Genomic DNA, 27,014 nt, shown 5'->3' with positions numbered 1-27,014 from the left:
GGTAATGTCTCATCTCGAAACAACAGGTCAGGCTCAGTAGTGTCCAATCGAACTGCAGATGGCACGGCTTCTTGCAGAAGATCGTCGCTTTCACGCTCAGAATTTGTCCCAATTAAACGTGCATCGCTAAAAGGCAGAAAACGAGGCACAGTCTCAGTTTCAGAATCTGCAATACCCTCCTGGACCCACCGGTCGTACGGCAGAGGCAAAGGGACCCTCTTACAGTGTACGCCGTGGATCCAGTTCTTCTTTCCTTGCACTCGCACTGCAGATCTCGTTGATAACAAGACTAAATAGGGGCCGTTCCAGTGGGGCTGATCATTCTTTGTCCGCTGAAAGTTTTTGACTAAAACCCATGAACCAGGATCGATGACGTGTCCTGGATCTTCAGATGCCTGAGGCAGAGTATTGTGAACCTGTTGGTGTAAAACACGCAATTTAGCCGTCAAATCATACAAGTAATCGAGCAGTACAGGGTGTTCAATCTCTCTGAATTTCGTCGGCCTCGGCACTCCCCATATGTTGGCCGGGCGACCGAACACAATCTCATACGGACTAAGTCCCACACGTGAATGCACAGTCATTCTTGTCGATAGAAGTGCTAGGGGCAAAGCATCAGGCCATTTAAGACCAGAGCTTGCTTGTATCTTGGCCAGTTTCAGTTTTAACATGCCATTATAGCACTCTACTAGTCCAGCTGATTGGGGGTGATTTGCAGCGTGAAATTTTTGCCGGATTCCTAGCCCTTCACATACTCTCTTCATCACCCGACCTACAAATTCACTCCCATTATCACTCCAGACCATTCTCGGCAAACCAAACCTAGGGAAAAATTCTTTGACAAGGGCTTTAGCTGTGGATAAGGCAGTGTTATCTTTCAGGGGATATGCTTCTACCTATCTCGAAAAGGCACAAACAACAGCGAGTACGTATTTCAAGTTGTTGCACCTCTCCATGTGGTGAAATCTAGCTGCAAAACCTCGAACGGATACGTTGGAAGCGCAAAATGACCAGCTGGAGTTGGAGTTCCCCTACCAGGGTTATATTTCAGAAAAACCATACAATTCTTGACCACATTCTCCGCACACTTAGGAATTCCAACATTTTGCCATACTGGAACCAACAACTTACAGATCCCTTTCACACTGATATGAGCCATTCCATGCGCCATCGTAACCACTGCAAGCACATACGCATCGGGTAACAACCATCGCTGATGCTCTGACAATTCAACCCAACAACCATTTGCATCTAATTTACCCGTACTCTCTCTCCACACACTCAGCTCTTTCTCTGTAGCTTCAGCTTGAATAGACTTCACACTCTCTATCGTATCTTCACACATTCCAACGTCACCAATCCATCTTGCAGGGCCCGCCACATACATTCGACTCATCACATCTCTTGCTGTTTCCTTCGCCACTTCATCAGCAAACGCATTACCGCGACCAACGTCGTCAGTAACCTTCTTGTGTGCACTACATTTCACAATCGCAACTTGCAATGGCAAGGTAAGTGACTCAAGAAGCTCATTCACCAACTGACCATGTTGGATCTTGGCTCCATGCGAAGTCAGAAACCCACGCTCTTTCCACAATCGTCCAAAACTCTGAGCCACACCAAACGCATACTGGCTGTCAGTATATATGGTCACTTTCATTCCTTTTGATAATACACACGCTCTCGTAAGTGCAATCAACTCTGCTGCTTGAGCTGACTTATGTGGGATACCTGCAGTTTCAACAATCGTATGTAAAGTCGTAACAGCGTATGCCGCAGTCGTATCATCATTCGGAAGCTTGAAGCATGAACCATCCACCCATAAGGTACCATCACACTTCACAAGGGGAGTGTCCTTAACATCTACTCTCCCTTTCGTTTCTTCCTCTGTCCTAAGAAAGCAATCATGCTGTTCAGAAACATCTGTCTCTGCTACAATCGGCAACAACATAGCTGGATTCAACGTGTTGCATCTCTTTATGTGCACATGACTCGCTAAAAGTGTCAACTCATAACCTGACAATCGAGCACTAGTTAAGTGCTGTGTCTTGGTCCTGTTTAACAAAGTGTCCACTGCATGTGGAACCATTACAATCAACATATTATTCATCACTAAACCAGCAGACTGTCGAATAGAAACAGCTGCTGCCGCCGTCGTTCTCAAGCAACTCGGCAACGCTCTAGCCACCGGATCTAAAGTTGACGAAAAATACGCACATGGACGCTGCTTGTCCCCAAAAGACTGTGTCAGCACTGACAACGCACAACCTTCTTTCTCATGGACATACAGTGTAAAGGGCTTACTGTAGTCGGGGGTACCCAACACAGGAGCCGAACACAATGCATCACGCAATTCGGAAAAACTTTTCTGACAATCTTCAGACCACGGAAGGGGATTTGGCGTATCTTTACAGGTCAATGCCACCAAAGGTTTGGCCAGCAGGGAAAAATTCGGTATCCATTGTCTGCAATATGACGTGATACCCAAGAAAGCGCGCACTTCTCTCTGTGTAATTGGCACACTCAATTTTGCAATCGCTTGAATTCGTTCTGGGGTCAATCTAATTCCCTCCTTCGATAAGAGATGACCTAAGTAGGTCACTTCTTGTCGACAATACTGTAATTTTGAGAGAGACACCTTATGATGTAAATCAGACAAATGACGCAACAATGACAAGGTGGCTTCTTTACAAATCTCCTCTGTATCTGCAGCGACTAGCAAATCGTCGACGTACTGAATAAGGGCAGCACCATCAGGTAAAACAATCATATCAAGCTGTGTCTTCAAAGCCTGACTATATATTGATGGATTTTCACAATAGCCTTGAGGAGCGCGCTTGAACCGGAAGCTTCGACCTCCTAAACAGAATCCAAAAATATCCCTACTCTCCTCGGCAATCGGGATGCTGAAAAAGGCATTTTTCAAGTCAATCAACGAGAACCAAGTGGCGGAAGCTGGAATCATCGTTAATAAGGCAGTGATATCAGGAACAACTGGAAACTGTGGCACAACTATTTTTTTCACCTCTCTAAGATCAATCACAAACCTGTAAACAGGTGGCTGAGAAGAGTCAGTTCGTTTCAGAACAGGCAGAACGGGACTATTGCAAACGTTACCTCTTGTTTCTTCAATTACATCTTTCTCAATCAAGTCATGAATAATCGCTAGCAACGCCCTTTCACCTTCACCAGAGATCTTGTATTGGGGAATGCGTGGCATTTTAACATTTTCTTTTAACGTCACAACATATGGCGGTATTTCCAAAAGACCCACATCATTAGGACCAGTAGCCCACAGAATATCAGGGAGGGATGACAATTCTGTCGGAAGTTTATCCTTTGACAAATACATCGAGGAGACCACCTTCTTACCCAGTGTAAGTTGTACTCCCGAAGGAGAACAATACAATGTCGCATACAATCTTTTCAACAGATCCAATCCTAACAAATTCTCACCACAACCTGTCGTCAGAATAAGGGGTGCTTCGAATTCACAAGGTCCAACAGAAAGAGACATAGGACTAGAAATTGGGTTCCTAACCAGGGCGCCAGAAAAACCTACTGAAACATTCGTCTCGCCAAACAAAGGTGCGCCAGGGAGTTTAGAGTGCATAATAGAACTCTTTGTAGCACCAGTATCCAACAGAAAAGGCTCTGACACACCTGATGTAATCACCTCAACATAAGGTCCATTCTGATCTACTGGAACTGAAACAACTCCCTCTCTTTGTCTATGGCTGTCCTAGCAATCATCACCTTCCATATTCTCACCTTCTGCATAGTAGTCGTCAGCATAGTACTGAGTCGTTCTACCAGACGCGTTATTCTGCTGATCAAAATTATTCATTGAATTTTGTGGAGGAAAGGGACGTGTGTTCTGGGGAAAACCTCCACGTCCTCTACCTCTAGGAGCTTGTGGAGTACCCCGACCACTTGCGCTAGAAACACCATTCATACGTTGTAACAAAACAGGGCAGCTACTTTTAAAATGACCCTCTTCTTTGCAATATGCACACTGATTAGGGCCTACAGGAAAACGTTGCTGAGAAAACTCGAACCTTTGCGAGTTTCTCTGAAACTGCTGAGGTTGCTGATAATCACGCTGACCACCACGAGGTGGATACGCCTGCTGCAAAAGAACCTTCGTCTTCAATTCTTTAGTTTTCTTGTCTGCCCTATCCTTCTCGTCCTTATCTCTATTTTCGTAGTACTGTGCAGTAGCCAATATCTGTGCTGAAGAGGAAACGGCCCACGAACTCTCAGAATCCTTCAACTTGGTACATAACTCGTGAAGCAAATTATGTACAAACTTATCAACGAACAACCGTTGACCACCTTCAGTACTCATGTCTTGACCACTGTGGTCGATAAACGTTTCTTCAAACCTAGTGAAGAAATCGGACACCGTTTCATCTTTCTTCTGCTTACACGCAGACAGTTTATCCCAATTTACACGCATCGCGGGCATTAAAGTCTTCATGTAAGTAACGATCCTACCAGGGAGTTCTGCAACTAAAGGCTCAGGTTTAGCACCGCCTACTTGTCTGTCATTCGCAGTACTAATATTAGCCCATGTGTCACCTAACTCCTGCGCATGATCCGTGTGACGAATCAATCCCCATAAAGGCTGTGGAACCACATTTCCAAACAACATGTCTATATCAGCTAGATTTATAACACATGAGTCTGCGGTCTGTGATAATTCCTTATAATACCCTGCAGGATTTTTACGGGGGTCAGGTAAGGTCTGTTTAAGAGATAAAACTTCTGCTCATTTCCATGGAACATGTACCCAAACACGCTGAAAATGAGGCTGAACAGGTGGATTAGCTGCTAGATCCCCTTCTTTCCAAACTGGGGGAACTTCTCTCCTCGGATATTGTCGCGCTTTTCTCCTAGCAGAGGGATCATGTTCAAACAACGACCGAGAGATAGCCTCACTCCTAAATGACAACAATGTCGCAACTGCTCTCTCAACATCGGAACCCACAATCGTGCCTTTCGCGAACTAGAACCGTACACGACACAACTCAGGTGGATTGGGTTCCAAATCATTATCCTCCACAAAGAAAAACACACATTTTATCAAAAACATATCTCTGCTTCGGTGCTTCCCATTGGCGGAAGACATCCATAACAGACTCTAACTCATATCTTGCAGGGTCGGTAACCCATTTATGCGCCAAATGATCCAATACTCCCTTCTCTCTAGAATCAGGCAGTTGGCTACTCAACTGTTTACGCTCTGAAACGGGGGTCGTAGTTAATGACCCAAAGAAAGGAGACAAGAGACTAGTAACAGTATCAGTCATCCTCTGTCGAACAGAAGGGGAAGTCGACAAAAGAACAGGAGGAAAGACAGGATGAGACAAGGCAGACGCAGAGGCAGTATCAGGAGGAATATCGGAAGAAGTAGTTGATACAATAGGCAAAGTCGTAGGAAGTATAAGCGGAGTAGGTAACAAAGTCGGCGGCCCTTGAGGAGGCTGCGCCATAGCAGTAGGAGCCAACTGAAGAGGAGCTGGCGGTTGTGGAAGAACCTGAGGCAAAACAACCGGAGGTTGTACAACTAAAGGTTGTGGAGGTGCTGTAGCACTCTGTGCATAAGGGGGTGGCGAACTCAACAAATGCGACATTAAAGGATCTTTCTCGACTTCCTTTGCTGCATCTTGCTGAAGAAGCGGCAAAACTGGATAGCACTTATCAATCGCCATTTTACGTTGCCTGTGCAACTGCTCACTTGCTTGTTCTTCTTCATTATCTTTATACTGCATAGCAGCTTGCATTATCGAGATACCCTTTTCTCTTTTATTCCTCTTCGCTAATTTAATTTCTTTCTGTTTGGCTTCCTTTCGCCATAGGCGGAAAGAGTCAAACATCGCCGGCCGGGCTTTCTTCTTAAAAAGTCTAACCTCTACATTATCTAAGATTTCTGTGTCAAAACTGCCATATTGGGGCAACTTTAGAACACCGTCCTTCCTGGTGTATCGGATCCATACTTCATTATATGTGATGGGGCCCACGCCATGCTTCACATAAAGTTCATACGTTGGAGTTCCAATTGGAGGAACCAGACACGAGTCCTCCAATCGGGAATCCCTATTTCAACCGCAACAAAACAAATTTCCAAGTCTGCTAAGACCAGACGTCTTCGCTCACTAGTCTAGCTTCAAACTTCAAGGGATTATCAAATACGATAGTCTCGTGAATACACGAGTCCCTCGGCTTTGGTACTTGCAAGTTCCAAATCAAAGATCCCAAGGGGATACCCAAAACTAAGGACTGGGAGACGCTCCACTCATACTTAACTGAGGTATCGATGATGTCACCAGAAGACTCGTCTATCCTTTCACTCTACAAATCATCAAAGGGTCCAAGACAGGGCGATAGTCAGGGCAGCAGTCCTTCGTAGCCGTTGGAAAGCGGGGAACCTCGCAGCAAAGACTTTCGGACCACGACGACATACAGGGGTCGATGAAGTGGTTGGCCTTCCTCCAGAATTTTCACACGAAGCTCCTCACGAACCTCTGGCTTGGACCGGTACCGCTGAACTCGCCCCACGTGGGGCGCCAAATGAAGTACTGGGTTATTTAGAACCCAGCGGTGCCAGGGGACACACCCAAAGACTCCGGATTCTCCTGTCTCAGACTACAGAAACGCAGAGACTTCTTGGTGACGCCAAAGATCAGATTTATTGGCTGCAACCAGTAACAGGTATCCTAGAAGTACAACACGGTGTATGTTCTCAGGAGACTGCTCCACTTTACAAAGCTGGTCAACCCTTTTATACCAAATATTATGCTTAAGGCAAACATTCCTTATTTACAGTTGACCATTCACATATTTTCACGACAAAGAAAAAGCAGAATCATGATGACAAGCCCATATTTCAGTTTGTCCAGCCCACAATCAATTACCCGGCAAGGCCCAACACTTTTCATCAGATAATCGGACGGACCCCTAATAAAATTGGGCACCTCCTCATCGTAAAGCAGGCCATAAAGAAAGGAACAGAGACAGGTGTGCGTAAGATTAGACATAGTTGTGTGCAATACAGGGTGTATGGCATGTTGTGGCTTGATCCCTAATCTCGATCGGCCACTGGAGAAGGAACTGGGCGAACAGGTTTGACTTCGGGCAGTGGAGTCAGCTTGCCCAGGTCACACAGAAGTCAACAGAAAGTGTACATGTCCCTAAGACTCGTTCGGCCTTGGTCATCGGCCTATGTGAGGGCAACCACAAAATGGCTGCCGTACACAAAATGGAACACGAGGGTTCAGAACGGAATCCCCGATTTCATGGTGATCTTGCCACTCAAATATGACGAAAATACTCGCACACCTTACACTTGTCATTTTCGGTCTGATGTTACCAAAATCGTCATGATACGACGATTTTTTTATGACACGGGTGCAGAATTTCAGTACCACAGGGGTTCCTCAATTTCCACGTGTTAGCAACCAAAAAATCTAAAGGTCGGCCAGCCGGGGCCCTGATCATCTGGGTCCGACAAGCCCTATGTTGCAAGGTACACCAAATTAGTCCCCCTACGAATGATATCCTGTCAGTTAAAATCACATGGGAAAATGGCCAAAAGGTGGCTATACATAACATTTATGCGAGGGGGACAGGAGGGAGACAAACATCTGAGGTAATCTCAGCTCTCGATCAGCAGCTTGAGGTACTTCCATCACAGGTGTCTACCATAGTAGGTGGAGATTTCAACACCACTTTTGAACCCCTTGGTCAAGAGGACCAGTTTCTCGCTGTAGAGGAGGACAGTAAATGGGGTGTCCCCCAGCTCGAACTACCGGCTGTAACAAAATGGTCAGCTGTAGCAATACAGCTGAAGGCCCTATGTTTAGTTAGAGGGCTTAGAGCAGCAAATGGTCGCACCCTGTCCGATCGCATGGGAAAAAATACCTTTGACAATTGTAGGCATTCCAGTCGCATAGATTACATCCTGGTGGATATAAAGGGGTGGCACAGTCTGATAGACATGACTGTCAAAACCAGGATGGAAAGCGACCACAACCCACTCTGCATGGATTATCAAGTGCAGATGGGGACTAAAGAATTGAATCCGGGGTGTGGGAAGGTCACCTTGGACATTCCAATAATATGCGCCATATTAAATGGGGTAGATTCATTGAGAAACCTGAGAAATTGGCGGTCCTTAAAAATATGGTTGCCGAAGAAGTGGCTAATTTAAATACTCACATTAACAAGTTAGACTTTCCCCAAATAATGTTTAAGGCACATATCCACTTATTCGCAAAACTACAACTATTTTTAGGAAAACTATAAAACCAGACAAGGGAAACAACAAATTACCGAAGGAGGGGTGGTATAACAATGCGTGTAAAGTAGCCCGCCAAAATCTGTGTATAGAAATAAGGAGTAAGAATCCCATAGAAGTAAGGAAGGCAAGGGAGATCAATAGGCTTGCTCAGAAGGCAGCTAAGAAACAGTGGGATGAGGATCAATGGCGTGACTTGAAACTAGCCTGTGGAGCAAAGAATTCAAAACAATTTTGGGCCATTGTGAAATGGGACAGACGAGGTGTAGCTGAAGCCCCCCAAAACAACGTTGCCAAACAAGAGTGGGTAGATTTCTTCAGACTACAATATGCACGAAACCGCACTGAAGAAGACTGCCCACTTCCCCCAACTATCTTTTATCAGAATCAGCTTTTTACAACCAAGGACGTTAGCATAGCGCTAGATTGCGTGACTGGGGGAAGAGCCCCAGGTATGGATGTCAACCCTGCTGACGTGTTTCTAAGTGATAGATCATCTTGGTGTAGGTATTTTGAGTGTCTAGCTAACTCGGTGGCAAGGGGTGCGCCAATCCCACCCTCATAGAAAGGTGCCGAAATACTACCGGTTTTTAAAAAGGGTGACAAATCTCTACCCAGTAACTACAGACCCATCAGTCTTATAGACTCAGCTCAAAAACGTATGGCTCGTTTAGTACTAAATAAATTGCAACAATGGATAGAAGAACACAATATTTTGTCCCCATATCAAGCCGGCTTTCGGCCATGCACTAGCTCAATTGACCAGGTTTTTTATTTCATAGCACTCTACTGGAGGAACGTGGCCCTGACTAAGGGGACCCTCTATGCGGTCTTCGTAGACCTAAAATCGGCCTTCGATTTAGTCCCCCGTTCCAAACTTTGGAGGGTTCTCGTTGAGTCAGGGATATCTCCGGAACTATTGACTCTTCTCGTCCGCCTCCATGAGAACAACTATGCCAGAATCAGATGGGGGATGCAGGGTGAAGTGACCGACTCATTTCCTGTCGAGCATGGTGTTCGGCAGGGGTGTGTATTGGCACCCACGCTGTTTTCATTATACATCAACGGTATTGTGGACCATCTTAACCGTTCCCCCACTGACGCCCCGATCTTGGCTGGGGCCAGCGTGTCTGTCCACATGTTTGCGGACGATATGTTGATAGTTTCCCGGACCCCGAGTGGGCTCCAGAAGGCTGTGAACGCGCTCAGAGAATATTGCCAACTGCGTGGACTTGAGATAAACACCTAAAAAACCAAGTTCATGTCCCTGAGCCAACGGAAAACCTTCAAAGGTACAATTAATTTAAATGGAACTCCACTAGAACAGGTAGAGGCATTCACGTATTTGGGAATATCTCTCCAGAGCAATATGGGCTGGAAAAGTCATATTGACATGGCTGTTTTAAAATTCCAAGAGCTAGCGGGTGCCTTAGCCACAAAGCACAGAGCTTCCTTTACAAAGCCAATTACACCTGCCCTAGAGATTTATAATATGAAGGTCATAAGTGCCTCTTTGTATGGTTCTGAACTTTGGGGATTCAACAACCTAACCCAACTGACAACGGCAGAGAATACATTTCTACGTTGTTTAGTCGGGGTACCCCAAAGTACTCCTACCATTCCGCTTTTATATGATCTTGGCAGGAAAAAAGTTGAGGATATAGTACGGTTACAACCCCTATTGTACTGGAGGCGTATCTGGACAACTCCAGAACTAGCGCACTATGCCCTTGCACTAAAGGATATTATCAGGGCTGACCGTTTTCACTCTATACAATGGCTTAAAGAGATAAGGGGCTTATTAACTAAGTTGGAGCTTGATCATCTATGGGTAGACGCAGACGTCCCAAGCTTCCCGTCAAAAATAATTCTGAAAAAAATGTATTGGGAAATGATTTGGATGTCCACCCATAGTACCTGTATAAACACTAACTTAACAGGATGGTTCCTTGACTTTAAACCTCACCCACTCTGTGAAGCTTACTGGGATATCATAGAGGGTCCGCTTGACCGAAAGCTGTTTTTCCAGTTTAGAACTGGAACCTTACCTGTAAAAGCTTTCAGTTACAAGTGTTCGGCAAATCTGGATGACAAATGCCATAATTGTAAAAATTTGATCGAGAATGTATCCCATATGCTGTTTGTATGTCCCCTCTATATATGCCCTCGTAGCAAGTGGCTAAAACCAATATGTCTTAATATGGGCACCCGGAGATACATTGAGGCGCTACGGATACCGGAGACTGACTGTTCACCTTGCTTAGCGATTGCTGTTGCCAAATTTTTAAGGTGGGCCTGGATTATTCGCACCCGCACTTTAAATTCCTTAGATACCAGCCAATGATTTTCAAAGACACTCAACAAGATGATTGATCATGTTTTTGTACCCATCAGTTTTTTAACCATCTTTTTAGAATATTTGCTTTTTTTTCCCCGGTACCTCACGGGGTGCCCCAGGGCTCGTCCATCAGCCCGATCCTTTTTAACGTTTATTTGAAACCATTAGTTATTTTGATTAAATCCCACAGTCTAAGAACTATAAATTACGCGGACGATACCCAGCTTATCCTTTCCTGGGAGGGGGAAGACTCAATTCCCATGGAATCGTTCCACGACTGCCTGAGAGACACAGCCAGCTGGCTGCACAAAAATTCTTTGCAATTCAATTCATCAAAGACCGAGGTATTGTTCTGTGCCGGGAGCCGGATTCCTCGTCTATTTCCCACGGAATTCTGGCCCCCGGAAACCCCAGAAAAACCACAGCCGGTGACTAGTGTCCGTAATTTGGGCGTCATGTTAAACGACAAACTCAGCATGGAAACGCAGGTAATCAAAACAGTTTCCACCTGCTCGGCCCTATTGCGTTCTCTACGCAAAATTATGCCACTACTTCCCTCACAGGCACGAGCACTAATAGTCAGGTGTACTATTCTTAGTCGCCTTGACTATTGTAATGCACTTCTGCTAGAGTCCCCAGCTGTTCTACTGGACAGACTCCAAAGAGTCCAGTCGGCTGCAGCCAAACTTGCTCTTGGATGGACCAGAAGATCCTCGGCTACAGCAGCCTTAGCCGAGCTACACTGGCTCCCACTGAAGCAGCGAATAGCTTTTAAAGCACTTTGTCTTGTTTTTAAAGCGCTACACGGAACTGGCCCCAGATCCCTACAAAATTTTTTTTCCTGGTACACCCCCACTAGAACTCTCCGATCCGCCTCAGCCTGCCTTGTTGTGGTACCCAGATTCAATAAGGTAAGGACGGGGGGGAAGATCCATAGGAGTGGCTGCCGCTAAGCTCTGGAACAGTTTGCCGGTCGACATCCGCCAAATCCCACAACTCCTCCATTTTAGAAAGCGAATTAAAACCTGGCTCTTCCCCTAAACCCCTCACCGTTACTCGTTCCTATCCCCCCCGTTCACTTTCATCTCAGGAGTAATCTCTCAGCGCCAGGATACCTGCCAGGTGACAGATGCGCTATATAAATGTTTTAAATAAATAAACCTGTAAATGACAGCCACAAGATTTAATAACTTTTTAAAATTGTATTTTTTATTTTTGTTAGTATTTATAATGTTTATGTCTAATGATTGTAAGAAGATGTATAATTTTGCTTTTATGACATGCTGTCGAATAAAGCTTTTTGGAATTTGAAATAAGGCCCCTTTTCACACTTTACTTGGCATTAAGGGCCATGCATTGGGAGTTGCAGTGGGCGTTCCGCCGCAACACCCATTGCTTTTTGACGCTGACCCATATTTACACTAATAGGGCAGTGCCAAAAACCAAGACCAGAATAAACAGGCTCTTAGGATGGCGACACGAGGAGAAATGTATGAGAAGTGATTCATTTCTCCCCGCATTTTGTTGTTTCTATGTGTATAGAAACAACAAATCGCCTTAAAGGTCGTTTATATACAGGAAGGTGTCCCTCTCTGGACATATACTATCGCCCCTGCTCCTCAGGAGCCCTTGCAATATGGAGCAAGGATGCCTGTGCTGATGCTAGGCAGCTGTTTTAATGCGATCACTAGACAAAAGGCAGGGGCTGGCGTAATTTTGTAAATACGGCACATCCGTGCGTTTTTAAAATGTTGGAGCGTGACATTACCAATTTTGGAGTAACACCGCACTCCTACATTTTATTGTAAATATCCCCCTTACTGTCTCATCTGCAAGAGGTGGCCCAGGAGCTGTAGCCTTAAGCTCTTCTAGTGAGGATTAAGACCCAAAACAGGAATTGCTACAAGCCGTTCCCATATCTTTATCTTTTCTGCATTGGGGGCATCTGACAGGTGGCATGGGGGTCAGCCTCGTGACCACTTAGGGATTTAACCCATGGATGATTCAGAAAAGGGGGTCGTGATGAACAGAGTGTCTGAATTAAGCAGACCACTCTTACCCAGTCCAAAGATCAGGGCTTGATCCATCACCGTTATTTAGCTCACTGCCCCATCCCAGCTCAGAACCTGGCTATATGCAAATTAGTCTGTCCCTGGCCCAGTGCATCATGGGAACAGGGCAGACCAAACTACCAAGCCAATTCTTCACCAGAAAGGAGACAAGCTTCCGGGGACCGGTTTCTGCCATTTCAGGCGTCGTCGGCCCAGCTTGCTTGAATCCTGATGGAGCAGTGAGCAAGGGACTCATGTCTGAGTATACCCTTCCACGCTTATGGTGGACAAAATGATTCAGAAAAGGGGGTGGTGATGAACAGAGTGTCTGAATTAAGCAGACCACTCTTACCCAGTCCAAAGATCAGGGCTTGATCCATCACCGTTATTTAGCTCACTGCCCCATCCCAGCTCTGAACCTGGCTATATGCAAATTAGTCTGTCCCTGGCCCAGTGCATCATGGGAACAGGGCAGACCAAACTACCAAGCCAATTCTTCACCAGAAAGGAGACAAGCTTCCGGGGACCGGTTTCTGCCATTTCAGGCGTCGTCAGCCCGGCTTGCTTGAATCCTTTTCTGAATCATTTTGTCCACCATAAGCGTGGAAGGGTATACTCAGATGTGAGTCCCTTGCTCATTGCACCATCAGGATTCAAGCAAGCCGGGCCGACGACGCCTGAAATGGCAGAAACCGGTCCCCGGAAGCTTGTTTCCTTCCCAGTATAAGAATTGGCTTGGTAGTTTGGTTTGCCCTGTTCCCATCATGCACTGGGACAGGAACAGACTAATTTGCATATAGCCAAGTTCTGAGCTGGGATGGTGCAGTGAGCTAAAAAACGGTGATGGATCAAGCCCTGATCTTTCGACTGGGTAAGAGTGGTCTGCTTAATTCAGGCACTCTGTTCATCACCACCCCCTTTTCTGAATCATTTAACCCATGGATGGTCAGGTGGGAGGCGAAGCACGGTGCCAGTAGAAGGGGAAGGCTACTAGTGTTGGATTAGGAGGTCCGAGTCATATGAAGGCTGGTTCAGATGTTTTTCTCAAAACCTTACCTTAGAATTACCATCTTTGTCATAAGAATATCCTGTGTTAGTAACAGGCTTTTATTAATCTTTGCAGATGCCCACACCTATGGAAAACCACTGCACTTTGATTGGACCTTCTCATTTGCTGTTGTGGTACCAGTCGCGGTTCTCATTCTTATCCACTGGTGCTGCCGACCCAATGGACCGCTCAGCTGCTGTAAGTGAATATTGTGTGAATTAGTTATGGGGTGGTTGAGTAGAGTTTCTATCGCCACAAAGGATCTGGCTTTGGAACTGGAGATCCTCTGACTCTGCACCGCCACCAACATGCAAGCTGCATCTACTGTTAAATCCTAGTTATTCGGTCCGGGCTTATAGGCTGTTTGAGCTGGTATTATGTGTAACATGGTGTAATGTCCCTAGTCATTCAGAAATAGCAGTAAGAGGTAACTTAGCTCCAGACCGAAGCAACACCTGAACCCGTACTGATCTGAGACATAGCGTTTTGGGGGTTCCTACCCGGGTGAGAAGTGGACCCTGAGACACCATCCAAAGACGGAAGGGAAGGTCTGCTGGATATTAATCGCCTTCAGCTCGGGAATGTTGGGAGGATGTTAAGGTGTTACCAGGACCTACTTGGGAATATTGTTGTCATGTCATTTACAGTTAATGTCTGTATTTCTGTAATTTTAGGTCTGTCCTAGAAGTTAATACTAACTGCTGCATCTCCTCTCTCAAAGGGCTGGACAGACACAACACTGACCGTTCTCAGAAGGTGTCTGTGGACATGGAGCAGGGGACATACACTACCACAATGTCGAATAATGGATACCAGACAGTGCCAACAAGTGGTGATCCAGATGGCGCAAACCAGACAGTGTCAACAGGTGGTGATCCAACGGGCACGTGAAAGATCCTGTGCTGGCGTATAGGTTGCTCTTCAGGGATGCTCAGTGTCTGGACTTTACTTGAGATTTCATGGTTGACTGGTGGACCTCTGAGATGCACCGTGTGGTTTGAATGTACCAAGACATTTTGTCTAGGTGCTTCCTCCACCCTACTGTTCATCCGATAGGTGGGTAACTGAGTTGGCTCCACAAGGACTGTAACTGAGGTACCTCAGGGACAAATGTGCTGCTTACTCTATCCTACACTCTGTGCTGCTGCTTCTTCCCATTCAGTGGAAGTAGACTTGTGTTTCTTTGGAGTGTTGGCCTTTTCATCCTCCTTTGAGGATGTTCCCTACGCATTTGTTCAAAGATTTGCACTGTTTGCCGTAGGCTTGTGTTACTGTTTCTTCTGGACCAAGAGGGTCCTTCCCCTCAGTGGCTGTATGACGCGTGTCCATATAAGCTCTGTAGGGTAAGGGGATTCTGCACTTTCTGTCGAGCTTGGTTTACTGTAAAAATCTCAACTTTTGTTTCATATTGCAAACTTGAAATTTTTATGTGTTGTAAGTAAATGTCATTTGTATTATATATATTTAGTTTTGTAAGTGTACCAAGGGTCAACAGAGGATTTGGTTACGGCTAGGGCTGTCAACTTTGAAAGTGGGGAACCAACTTCGAGTTTCGGAGTTGGTTCAACATTCTGTGATTGTGGTCAAACCACGTAATCTCCCCGTGCCTTAAAAAATATTGATTTGTAATGTAACTATTGCTCATGTAAAGCGCTCCAATCCCTTCGGGTCGAATTTGCTCTATTAAGTGTTATGAATGGTGCTTGTTCCCCGGGAGACCTGTGTGGTATTGGTGCTAATTTAGCTGTGTTTCCAATGTGTTCCATTTCTCACATTTGAGAGCAGGTCCCATCCTCTCTAGGACTGGTTCCTGTGACACTCCGTAGAAATATTCTTTTTATGTCTGCATTGAATTGAATCAGGATTTATAGAGTGCCTGGTTACCCATAGGCATACCCGCGCTATCGCCTGATTACACACTGAACTGTGCCCCATTATTTTACGGAAAAGTAAGGTTTTAATCCATCTCCGAAAGGTGAGATAGTTAGGTTGGGCACGGATTTGCAGATACATACTGTTCCAGATTTTAGCCACATTCTAAGAAAAGAGGCGGCCACCACTTTGTGCTCTCTTTATTCTTGGTGTTACTAGTAAGTATTTGGTTTCCGTCCTTAGGGCTGTATTTGGGCGGTACAGATGGATAGGGGACTGAATAGCCAAGGATCCCTTGCCTGCAATTGCTCGATGGCCTATGCATAATGCCTTAAACTGAATGCGCTCAATAATGGAAAGCCAATGAAGAGATGCCAAAGCAGGTTTAGCTGAAGAACGCTTTGGGATGTTCGTGAGCATACGCTCTGCGCAATTTTGAACGACTTGTAACTTTCGTATCGAGGAGCAAGGGGCTCCGAGATACAGCGTATTCGCATAGTCAAGACGTGATAGGATAAGGGCCTGAACTAAGAATCTTCTTGCTGAGAAAGGGAGTAGTGGGAGCACTTTACGGACCATTCTTAGGATCCTGAAGCAGCTTACAGCTACTTTTTGCCCCTGCTCTTTAAAATCAAGGGTCCGGTCGTGCCAAACTCCCAGACTTTTAATTTGGTCTTTAGGGGAGGGGGCAGGGCCAAAAGAGTTAGGCCAAAGTAGCCCAAGATTTGTCTTTTCTCTATTACCTAGGAGCATTAATTCAGTTTTTGATCCATTAAGTTTTAAAAATGAATCTTCCATCCACCTTGACACTTTGTCCAGACAAAGGGAAAGATCAGAGCTGGAGGGGTCCCGTTGGTTGAAAGAAACGACCAACTGGGTGTCGTCAGCATATGTGACAATCTGGATCCGAAAAGGTAGCACTACCTCCGCCAGAGGCCTCAGATAAACATAAAAAAGAGTGGGGCTAAGGGGTGACACTTGGAGAACCCCACAATTAAGAGGTATTGGCTTTGAGGAAGTGCCTTCTTCAAGGACTTCAAAGGATCGGTCTTCTAAAAACGACTGCAGCCATTTGAGCATGGTCCCAGCAATTCCCACCTCACGTAGCCTTTTTATCAACAGATGGTGGTTGACCGTATCGAAGGCTGCGCTTATATCTAAAAGAATGATGACCGCTCAGCCTCCATCGTCTAGAATTTTTCTAGACTCTTCCACTACCACCAGGAGAGCCGTTTCAGTACCCTGTTGAGGTCTGAAACCCATCTGAAAGGGGTGGAGAAGGTTATTACTCTCCAAGTAGGTGGACAATATCGAGTTTGCGTTTTTCTCAGCGATCTTGCTGATTGCTGGCAACAGGGAGATGGGGCGGTAATTGCTCCAAACTTCCGAGTCGAGAGACGAAAGCAAAGCAAAGCTTTGCTGTCTATGGCGAGACAACTTATGTAGTTACTTTTGGGGGAATGTGGACAGCAGAGTTCCACACGCTTTCCCTGGCCGAGATTTAACCTCGGGAGCGCGCACGTCGCCGTGCCTCATATTCCCATGCACAAACAAAGCCTCACTCACGCATGCGCACATACACAGCCATACACACACTGCATACACACACACACACACCCTTAAACAGACACACGCGCACACAGACAGACAGACGCACGCACGCACACACACACTCAGACACACACCTCTCCTCTCCCTCAACACACTCACCTGTTCTGGCGGTGCTCGGCGGCGGTTCTGGCTCTCGGGCGGCGGTAGCGCTTTGCGGGGCTCTCTCACCACATGAGAGCCCTGCCTTCCCCATGCGCCCGGCCGCTCTTCACCCGGTCCCCCATCTCGGGACCGGGACTCAATCAGGAGCCTTCGTGGCTCCTCGGGCAGCTCTCTCTCTCCGCGATGGGGCGGGACTTCCGGTTGGGGCCGCGATGGGATTGGCCGGCTGCCCAACCGCTTCCGGGTCGTCGCAGGCAGCGCGGCGGCCTGGCGGGGACTTTTTTTTTCTACTTTCTTGTGGCTGAGAATTCTGCATTAGTTAAACTACTGTCTGACATGAATTATTCTTTAAATTCGTAACAAGTATTGATGAAATACCCCCCCCCCCCCCGTGAGCTTATCTTTATGGACAAGGACAAAAATGACATTATGAATCGAGTATACAATCTACAACCCTTAACACTTCTGCGGAAAAGCAAGCTACTTTGCTGTAAATGCGCTTCAACCCCTCTCAGGGGTGTGAAGCGCTATATGAATGAATTTACAATACGTTTTACTAGTCTCTTCATTCACTACTATTCTCTCGGCATTATCTTCATTTACACTCCCTTCCTCCCGTCCTTTCACTGCCCTTAGGATTCCTCCCCATCTCCATACTGTGACGCTCCCTAATATTAACCCATACGTTGTATTTCAAAAGCAGAGCAAACAGTGTCCTAGCCATGGTTGCCGCCGATGCGCGTGCACAGCATTGACAGCTGATTGGCTGCGCTCGCGCCCTGCACCTTCCTGGTCTTTCTGAGGCATAGACTGTGCACGAGTAAAGCCACGGTACTTGCGAGCAACACCGGGACAGGAGCAGGTGCAGGAAGAACGTCAGTTCACATATGGAGACCGCGGCAGCGGAGAACGTGGGGGAGGAGGAGGGAGAGTTAAAGCGATTACTGCATGAGAGAGAGAGTAGCCTGTGAGAGCAAGAGTGGGTATATATATAAGCAGGAGGAAACGGGACGGGAACGTGAAAAAGGTCACTGCAGCAGGGGAGAGTAGCAGAGACAGCGAGAGTGGTTACTGCAGTGCACGGCATTGCTTAATTTGTCAAACAATAAGTGCCAGGCCTCGCCAGGAGGCTACATCAGCTCGCATTACCGATTTCCCCTGCCAGCAGGGCTTTAAGTGGGATGAAAAAACTGGGGTCTCTCAAAGGTCCGTGGCCAATATAATTAAGGGCGTGGCTTAAAAAAAGTAAGCTAAAAATCTGTGCTTAGCATAGTGTGCCGCCCGACTTGTATTTTGCTGTTTCTGTCATTGCATCCAGATATATGATACAACAAGTAACATCATACCTACAACAAGGCAGGGCTATTGAACTATCGCAAAACGTCTGGGGAGGTACCGAACGGCTGGCAGGCTGTTATTTGCATACAATGGTGCTACGAGGACCAAAAAGAAAAGAAACAAGCATTTGCAATGCAATAGGTCTCGCAGTTGTTAGAGTTTGAGCCATTGGCATTGTAAATGGCAATGTCTTTTATTTATGTGTTGGTTTTTAAAACGTTAAATAAACATGTCTTTTATTTACGTTTTAAAAACCAACACATAAATAAAAGGTAGTGCCATTTACAATGCCAATTGCTCAAACTCTAACAACTGCGAGACCTATTGCATTGCAAATGCTTGTTTCAGTAAGGCTTTAACCATAGCCCGTTTCCACAGTGGGGGGACTGTCCCTGAGGAAAAAGAGGCATTGATCAGGTCAAGGATTACTGGAGAAAGAGTTTTAGAGGCCAAATTTAAGATGTTAGGAGGGGCAGGGTCAGTGGGGGAGCCGGATTTCAGTTTACTCATGATGTCTAGTAGCTTGGGCAAGTTAAGTGGAGGGATTTACTCAATTGAGGCGGCTCTCCTTTTGTCCACATTCTCCTGCTCTCCAATATGTGGTTGGGATGTTATTTGAGGGAAGGAGGAATAAATAATTTGGATTTTACTGGAGAAGAAATCAGCTATGGTGTTACATCGCGCCAAGGTATCTTCCGATATAGTAGGGTGAGAAGGGATAGTCAGTAAATCCTTATCAATGCGGAAGATTTTGCGAGGGGAATTTACAGCTGCTAGAATTCTCTCTTCATAATATAGAGTTTGGGCCAATTGAATTTCAGTTTTATAGGTTTTTATGGCCTCTCTATAATTTTGTTTGTTACTAGCAGAGAAATCCTTCCTCCGTTTCCTTTCGGCTGTCTTGCAAATCTTCTTGAGGTCACGGACTTTCGGGGAATACCACAGATTCTGCTTGGTTTCTACCTTGTTAAATATTTTTTTATTAGGAAGGACAGAGTTCAGTGATGATACCACAAAGTGGTTAAAATTATTAAATGCAATGATAGAATCAGGGTTGGAGGCAGGTCTAGTATTTCCCAGGGTCGTTACCTATGGTTCAATTGTTAGTTTAGACCAAGTACGTGAGTATTTCCTACTTCCCATGGTCACTGTAGAGGTAGCTTGTGGGGTCCAAGTAAAGGGAATTAAGAAATGGTCGGACCACGGCAGCCTGACGGGATCTCGAACTTAAAGATTCTCCAAATTGGAGAAAATGGGATCCAGTAGGTGGCCTTTGGAGTGGGTAGGGCCAACTACTTTTTGTGTGAGTTGGAGTACGTCAAGCTCATCAATTAGGTCACGCACATCTGTCTGTAGGACATTCTCAAAATGCAGGTTTAGGTCCCCGAGCAGCGTAAAGTTAGCACTAGTACTAGCCAAACTGGCTGTTGTCTCAATTAGCTCTTTATTAAATTGTTTAACCTCTTCCATGCTCATGACGGCTCCCGGCCATCATGAGTCACGGTGGGCGTGTGCTGTTGACGGCCGGGAGCCGTTATGACCACGCCCGGGATCGGAATGTTCAGCACTGCGGCGGAATTCGCGCCGCAGCGATTAGGTTAGGGGTTCTGGGGGTCAATAGATCAGAATTCCTGTAAAAGGGCAGGCGTGAGAAATACGAATTGCGTAGGCAAGGCTTTTGCAATCCATTAGCGAGCTTGCGGTGGTGCGACAGTCTAATTCAGTTTTATGAATGATCGCAAGACCACCACCCCTTCCTGTGCCCCTGTCAAGTCTCTGAATAACGTCGCCAGCAGGGCGTGCTTGGACAATAGATAAAATCGCCTCATCGTTAAGCCAGGTTTCTGTTCGAAACAGCACCTCTTGGCTTTCTTCCTCAAGTATTAGGTTGATTTCTAAGGCATGCTTTTGCATGGATCGACAATTAAGTGAAAACATTTTAAGCCCCAAATAGTGAGTGATGGCTGTAAGAGGCCTAATCCTCGGGCAAAATCTGAATGAACAATGGGGACAGTAGCTAGCGTTGCTATCAGGCAACTTATGATGTAGGCACTTACTCTGGGGAACGCCCATCCAACCTTTAAGCTGTTCTGAGGTGTAGGAGCGTGAATCTTGTTTAAAACGGCAGAGTTCCTGGCTCCTCGCGACGGTCGGGCGCCAGGGCCGGACTGAGAACCAAAACCGGCCCTGGCAAAGTGCTTGGCATTCACCTCCCCCCCCACCCCCCTCCCCCCCAGGGGGTTTGGGGGGGGGGGCGACCGCGCTCGTTGCCAGGGCCAGTTTTTGGATGATTTCGATACAGGGCCGTTTTTGCAAAACCGGCCCCCACCCTTGCGGCGCACCGGGGGATTGCCCGGTGCCTGCAACGGCCAGTCCGGGCCTGTCTGGCACAGACGGGCTTGCCTTTTGCGCACCAGCGGCGCGTCCGCTGTGCAGCCGCTCAGCGCCCATGCTTTTATACCCCACCACAATTACCGTCTGCTCTGGGTCCTGCCCCTGTGCCTTCCTGTGCGGCCGGAAGTGCAACAGTGAAGGTGGTCCTCGTAACCTGTGCCTGGCCCAGGAGAGCAAGAAACAACGAAGGTATGCTATGCGCTACCTGTTTGTGCAAGTTTTACATTCAATTTTACGTTAAAACATTTAAAATAGGTTCGATATTGGTCACATTCAGCACATTTCATATCTATTTAAAAGCAGTTAGAAGCGCGATATTTAAAATATTGAGCAGCTAAAAATAACACAAAGTTCCCGGAATGAATTAGAGGATGAGTGAACTAATGTCACCCCAGTCACCTTTCAAGTGTGTGCAGGCTGCGCGGCCGCTCGGAGCCCATGCATTGGGCATTGGCCCCTGCTTTCAAGCGGGGGCTCAGGTGTGCAAAGGGTGTTTGTAAATTCTACCTCAGGGGCAGCCAAGTAGAGGGTAGAGTGGGAGGAGGAGGAAGAGGTGGCATATAAAGCAGTAGGGTTTCCTCCTCAGGAGTAGGAAGAAGCACGAAAGGGAAGAGACGGAGAAGGTGAGAGAAAGGGGTAGTGAATACATGCTATTTTGTTAAAACTAAAATGACTTTATTTCAACTTGTTCATTATTATTATTAATAATTTAAAAAAAGCTTGTATAGCACAAACAGCTACCCACACGGAGTTTCCCGGCAAAAAGATAGAAACGGTGCAATCAGTGCTCACTAACTCAGAACATCCATGTCTCCAATAATTTCCGAAAAGAAGTCAGTAAGGTACAGCTTCTCAGGGTTTACGGAAAGTCGTTACATTGCTTAGCGCCTGGTAGGCAACGGGCTGGCCTCCCATGCACGTCCGTTTGACTCTCGAAGCCATGCATAAGGAGAGATCACTGGAGCATAGTGAGCGAGCCAGAAGATGGTCTCACCATAAGCCAGTGCAACTCCCTCAGAAGGGAGGAGGCTGGTGCACTTGGGAGTCTGCAGCTGCCAAGTTTTGGACAGCTTGCAGCCTTCTTACAGAGGCTTTATCTGCTCCTAAATAGAGGACATTACCATAGTCCAATCTGTATAGGATGAGTGCCTGAATGACTGTCCTTTGGGCTGAAAATGGAAGAATACGAAGGATTTACAGCAGCCCTTTCAGGGAAGCCACCTTTGCAACCTGGAGCTGCATGGACAGCTTTTCACCCAGCAGGAAACCAAAGTGCTTCACTTTTTTATCTGGTGCGGGAGGAGTGCCCAGGTCTGAGGCCAGTGCTGTGGGCTTCACAGGGATGGGTTCTTTCCCAGCACTAGTACCTCCGTCCTTTCCCCGTTAAGTTTCAGAGCATTCGTGTTCATCCATGAGGCGACCCGAGCCAGACAGGAGTTCAGGGCATCAAAGTTATGGTCCTAAGCTGAAGGCAAAGAGAACAGTGATGATGGATCATCCGCGTAGGAAAATAAGGCCAGGCCGAAGCTTTCAACCAGGTCAGCCAGAGGTCGGATGTAGCTAATAAATAAGACAAGACTTAAGGATGAGCCTTGAGGTACGCCTGATGTAAGGGCATGACATGTGGAGGAGGCATTCACTGAGGAGACCTCAAAAGGTTGGTCACTCAGGAAGAATGCCATCCAGGATCAGGCCGTTCCTTGTATGTCCGGGCTGACCAGTCTCCCCGATAGCTCTGCTTTTGATAAAGTGTCACAAGGCAAGCTGAGGTCTAATAAAAACCAACGCTGCCGTCTCCCCATCATCTTGAAGCTGTCTAAGATGTTCTGGGACTCCTAGAAGGGTGGATTCTGTACTGTGACACTCTCTAAACCTTGACTGAGCGGGATGAAGCAGGTTATGGGTTGCCATAAAAGCAGAGAGTTGCTATTAAGATCCTTTTCCGTGACTTTGGCCATGATGGGGAGCATGGAGATCAGTCTGTAGGTGGACAAATTTAGGGGATCCAGATTGGGTTTCTTCAGAAGGGGCAGAACCATGGCATGTTTCCAAGGCTGAAAAACGTACCTTGCATATAAGGAGAAATTGAGAAAGCCCACCAACAGCCTCAAAATGTAAGGGTCCAGGGTAATCTGCTTTGCTGGGCAAAGAGGGTCTGTGGGGGAGCTCGATCCTACGGATTGTATCAGTTTTTAGGTCTCGCCTGAGCCAGCGCATGCGTTGCACTGGCGAGACTTTTAGTTAGTGGGCTTAAAAAATCTGACCACATGCTTTTTGTGTGGCCTAGAGCGTGTGGTTAGGCGCACAGGCGCCATCTGGCTTTCCTTGCATCGCTCATGAGCACCCTTACAGCGCGTGATCACTTTCATTTTTACGGCCGCGTCACTTTAATGGCCGCACGGCCAGTGCTTGCTTTTACTTCAGATGCATCTGTTGTGAATTCTTTGCAGACCGCTTCCCTCCGTCTGCTTTGTTCAGCCTATTCCTCTGTGTGGCGAGCAGGGCCGGCTGAATGCATTATTGTGATAAATTGACAGTCTGAAATTGCCGACACCCGGTACTGCATTCCAACACACAATTACGCCGCTGCTGGCGTTTGTTGCAAGCCCTTGGGACCAAGGTCCTTTATATCTCAGCTCACTACTCACCTTTTGTTTACGTCCCTGCTGCAGACCATAGGCTGAAGGGCAGCCATCGTTCCCCACTTCCTTATCTTCTTTCCTTCTCCCTGCAAAAACATAAACCGCAATATCCAGAACCGGTAAAAAGCAATTTCTCTTTCACTCTTTTCTTTGTTATCAATTGCTGACACATGACAAAAATACATTGTGAATTGATATTTCATGCAACATTTCCAAAAGCCTCAGTGGCATATCTTTCCTCAGAAACCATTTCATTTTGTTATATGCGGGGCACTCATTTTAGCAAGTCTAACTTTTAACATTTATCAGGAAGAACATTCAGAATTACCATTTTAATGGTCTTTATTTCCGTGGGCTTCGGTGAATGTATGTCGCATCACAGGGGGCCACAGACGCATTCTTCTGATCCGAGATAAAGCACCTTTGATTAAACGACTCCCTGAACAGCCATACAGGCTTGAATGAAAGCGGACGCCATTGGTGCCATGCATATGCACGAGGCGGACAAAGTCTTTCCCGCACTAACCCTGCTGGTGATAGCTTAGTGTACTACTTAAGCGGTAGATTTCATATATATTTATTTTTCGTTGTTCTTAAGCATCCCTTGCCATTGCAAGTGAACGTGAAGATACATTTCCAACTTTTCTTGCAGCAACTCCCCCTGTGATTCATAAGTGGTGGCCTGCATGGCACTGTTTTGCAGGGGAATGCACGACAATTTTGTACCTAAACAATCTGTCTCACTAACGACCTGTGGTGGCGGAAGGGGATGATTGTCAAAGCTATTTGCTCCTTCGCACTTAATTCACATTTACTAGTTTTCTGTGTTTAGTATTGCCGTCTCCTCAGTGCAGAATTGAACGCACATTCCCCATTGTTGCATGTGATGCATTCCAGCATCATATTTTAATGTGAAGTGATAATAGTTAAGGGTAGCGGAATTTGCAAGCATTAGATGACATTTAGTGACTGCTTAGCAGTTGTAAATCCTGCTCTGTATGCATGTAAAGGTGCGATACAAGCGAAAATGGCTTCATGAATTCGGTCCTTAGTCACACTGGGATTTTTTGCGAGTAAATCCACTCACAGGAGCGGGGAGTAAGCATTTTGGGACGGGAATACCACGAAAGTTTACACATACCCAAAGTACCGTGTATCCGGTGATTCACAAATACCACACATTTCCACCCGTATGGGGATGTACTGCAAGTTCAAGGCTTAACTAAATCACCTGTCCGGGTGCAATTGGCAGAAAATACCCCCAAACTGACGTATGTATAAGGGTAGAAGTTTCTTCACATAGATACATATTTTCCCCATTAGAACCAAAGTTTAAAAGCGCGTGAGATCTACAGGAAGATTTTTTGCAATAGCAAATTTACGCCTGAGTGAAAATACAATACACAAAATATTTCATGTGTATTTTTGGAAACTGGTGCCACAGTGTTCCTGGAAGCATTTGTGGATTCCAAACTTGTCAGAGATGCACTTTGAAGGTCAGAAGAGTTAATCTACAGAGGTAAGTCTCTGACACCTGGGCCCTAGATGTTGAATATTCCTCAGACCAATCCTAAATCTAGTCAGCGTTGTGCACTGTACATCAGCCATGCTGTGCCTCTGCTCCAGATGTTTGCACACCATTAAATTGGTCAGTATTCCTTGAAGATGATGAAAAGACTAACCCCTGGCATAACAAGCATTTGCAATGCAATAGGTCTCGCATTTACGTGAGTCTGAGCAGTTGACATTGCAAATGACAATGCCTTTTATTTTTGTTTCCGTTTTTAAAACATAAATAAAAGGCATTGCCATTTACAATGCAAATACCTTAAACTCGGTTAAACGGGAGACCTATTGCATTGCAAACGCTTGTTTGAATAGCGGTCCAATGTAATAGGTTTCTCAGCAACTGGTGATAAGCGCGTCCGTAGGAGTTATTGCTGGGATGATGGGAGCCTCTGTGATCGAGGGCATCAAATTAGTACAAGGCTGAGACTTGACATGCCCTCCTGCTTTTAGTACAAGATGAATATCCTCCACCTTTTTGACAAAGAAAAGCGCCACTTCTTCGCACAGACACTGGGACAGTGTAGAAGAGCGCGCAGCATTCTTAGGGTTAGAGTTCTTGCACTACCTTTAAGAGCATTTCGGGGCAGTTTTGCGCTGAAGTGACTCATGATCGACTGCATGACTTTATTTCAACTTTCTTTTAATGTCCAAAATAAATTCTCTCTTGTTTCTAAATCTTGCCATGAATGGTGTTGTAGTCTTCTTTAGGTCTGACAATATAATGGTCATAGAATCTAGTGTAGTAACCAGGCCTGCCAAGGTTCGAGGGCATCAACTACTCACATGAGCCATCTTCAGAAACCTTGAGGCTCATTGGTTTGGTGCAAGCTTCCTGCAGCCATAATGGACTGGAGCAGCTTTGCAATATGTCCATTAATGCCAAATCCAGAAGCCTTACAACATGCCCATATTGCGGCCACAGGCACTTCTGCGGCAACTGCTCTCCGTTAAACCGTGCCATCGCTGCTCGGTTAGAGCACACAGAGATACCTCAATTTTTTATGTCCTCCTATTTCAGCTTCTGACAGGGACTGCACTGCCCTCGCCTCAGGCACAGCCTTACCCTGTGCAGACGTAAGTCCTACCTCCCAATTTACATACTTTCTAAGATCTATAATGGACAAATAGACAGCTAAAAGCCCTCCATTTTGGTGGGCAATTGGACTCTGAATAGATGGGCATTTTGAAGCCGCGCCTAGACAATGTTCTGCTGTTGGACAGTGACTCTAGCCGCTGCCCTCAAATCATTTCCAAGTCACTTCGGCCCGAAGAGTTGGTAAGAATGAGATATTTACACAGTTGTGGCAACCATGATAGAAACGTGTTGCGTTTGTGTCTCGAGTCCCACGTACCCCTTCGTCCAGGCACCATCATTTAGACACTGCCCTATTTCTACCCCTTGCTTGTTCCTACACTCCATAGTGAGGCCCACACTTGTTTGGCCTTTGGCATGAAGCACTGCATGGACCCTATCTATTACTGGTGTTCGTTGCCAATGCTTGTGCCCAACATTAGCAGGGACTCACCGCAGCAAGTAGCCATCAAAGGTCAAGTGAGACCCATCACCCGGATTTGAGGATAACTGGCACACGCCACAGACGGGGCCTTTGGAAACTTACTTTGAGTATCCTAACTTTGACATGAAAGCGCTGGAACAGGTACTCTAGGAGTAGAACTGTAGTGAGTAAAGGCCTGCAGAGGGGTGGTAAATAGTTTCCTAAAGCAAATCCGTGAGCAAGGGGTGGGTGGG

At 46.3% G+C, this 27,014-nt stretch overlaps 1 protein-coding gene across 2 annotated transcripts in view; it reads left to right on the top strand.

Annotated features, from left to right (window-relative positions):
- The window catches only part of LOC144821902 (uncharacterized), a 63,313-nt gene extending 46,008 nt beyond the window's left edge, over positions 1 to 17,305 (top strand). The window contains exons 8-9 of one of the 2 annotated variants that reach the window (XM_078679050.1): positions 13,812 to 13,934; positions 14,458 to 17,305. In XM_078679050.1, coding sequence (XP_078535176.1) covers positions 13,812 to 13,934; positions 14,458 to 14,627 — 293 coding nt within the window. In that variant the 3' untranslated portion in view covers positions 14,628 to 17,305. The remainder of the gene's footprint in view (positions 1 to 13,811; positions 13,935 to 14,457) is intronic. The other variant, XM_078679049.1, reaches the window with a different exon arrangement.
- Positions 17,306 to 27,014: the final 9,709 nt, after the last annotated feature.

This window comes from Lissotriton helveticus, chromosome 2_2 (genome assembly GCF_964261635.1).
Source record: "Lissotriton helveticus chromosome 2_2, aLisHel1.1, whole genome shotgun sequence".
NCBI lineage: Eukaryota > Metazoa > Chordata > Amphibia > Caudata > Salamandridae > Lissotriton > Lissotriton helveticus.
This window is presented reverse-complemented; position numbering and strand designations above follow the sequence as displayed.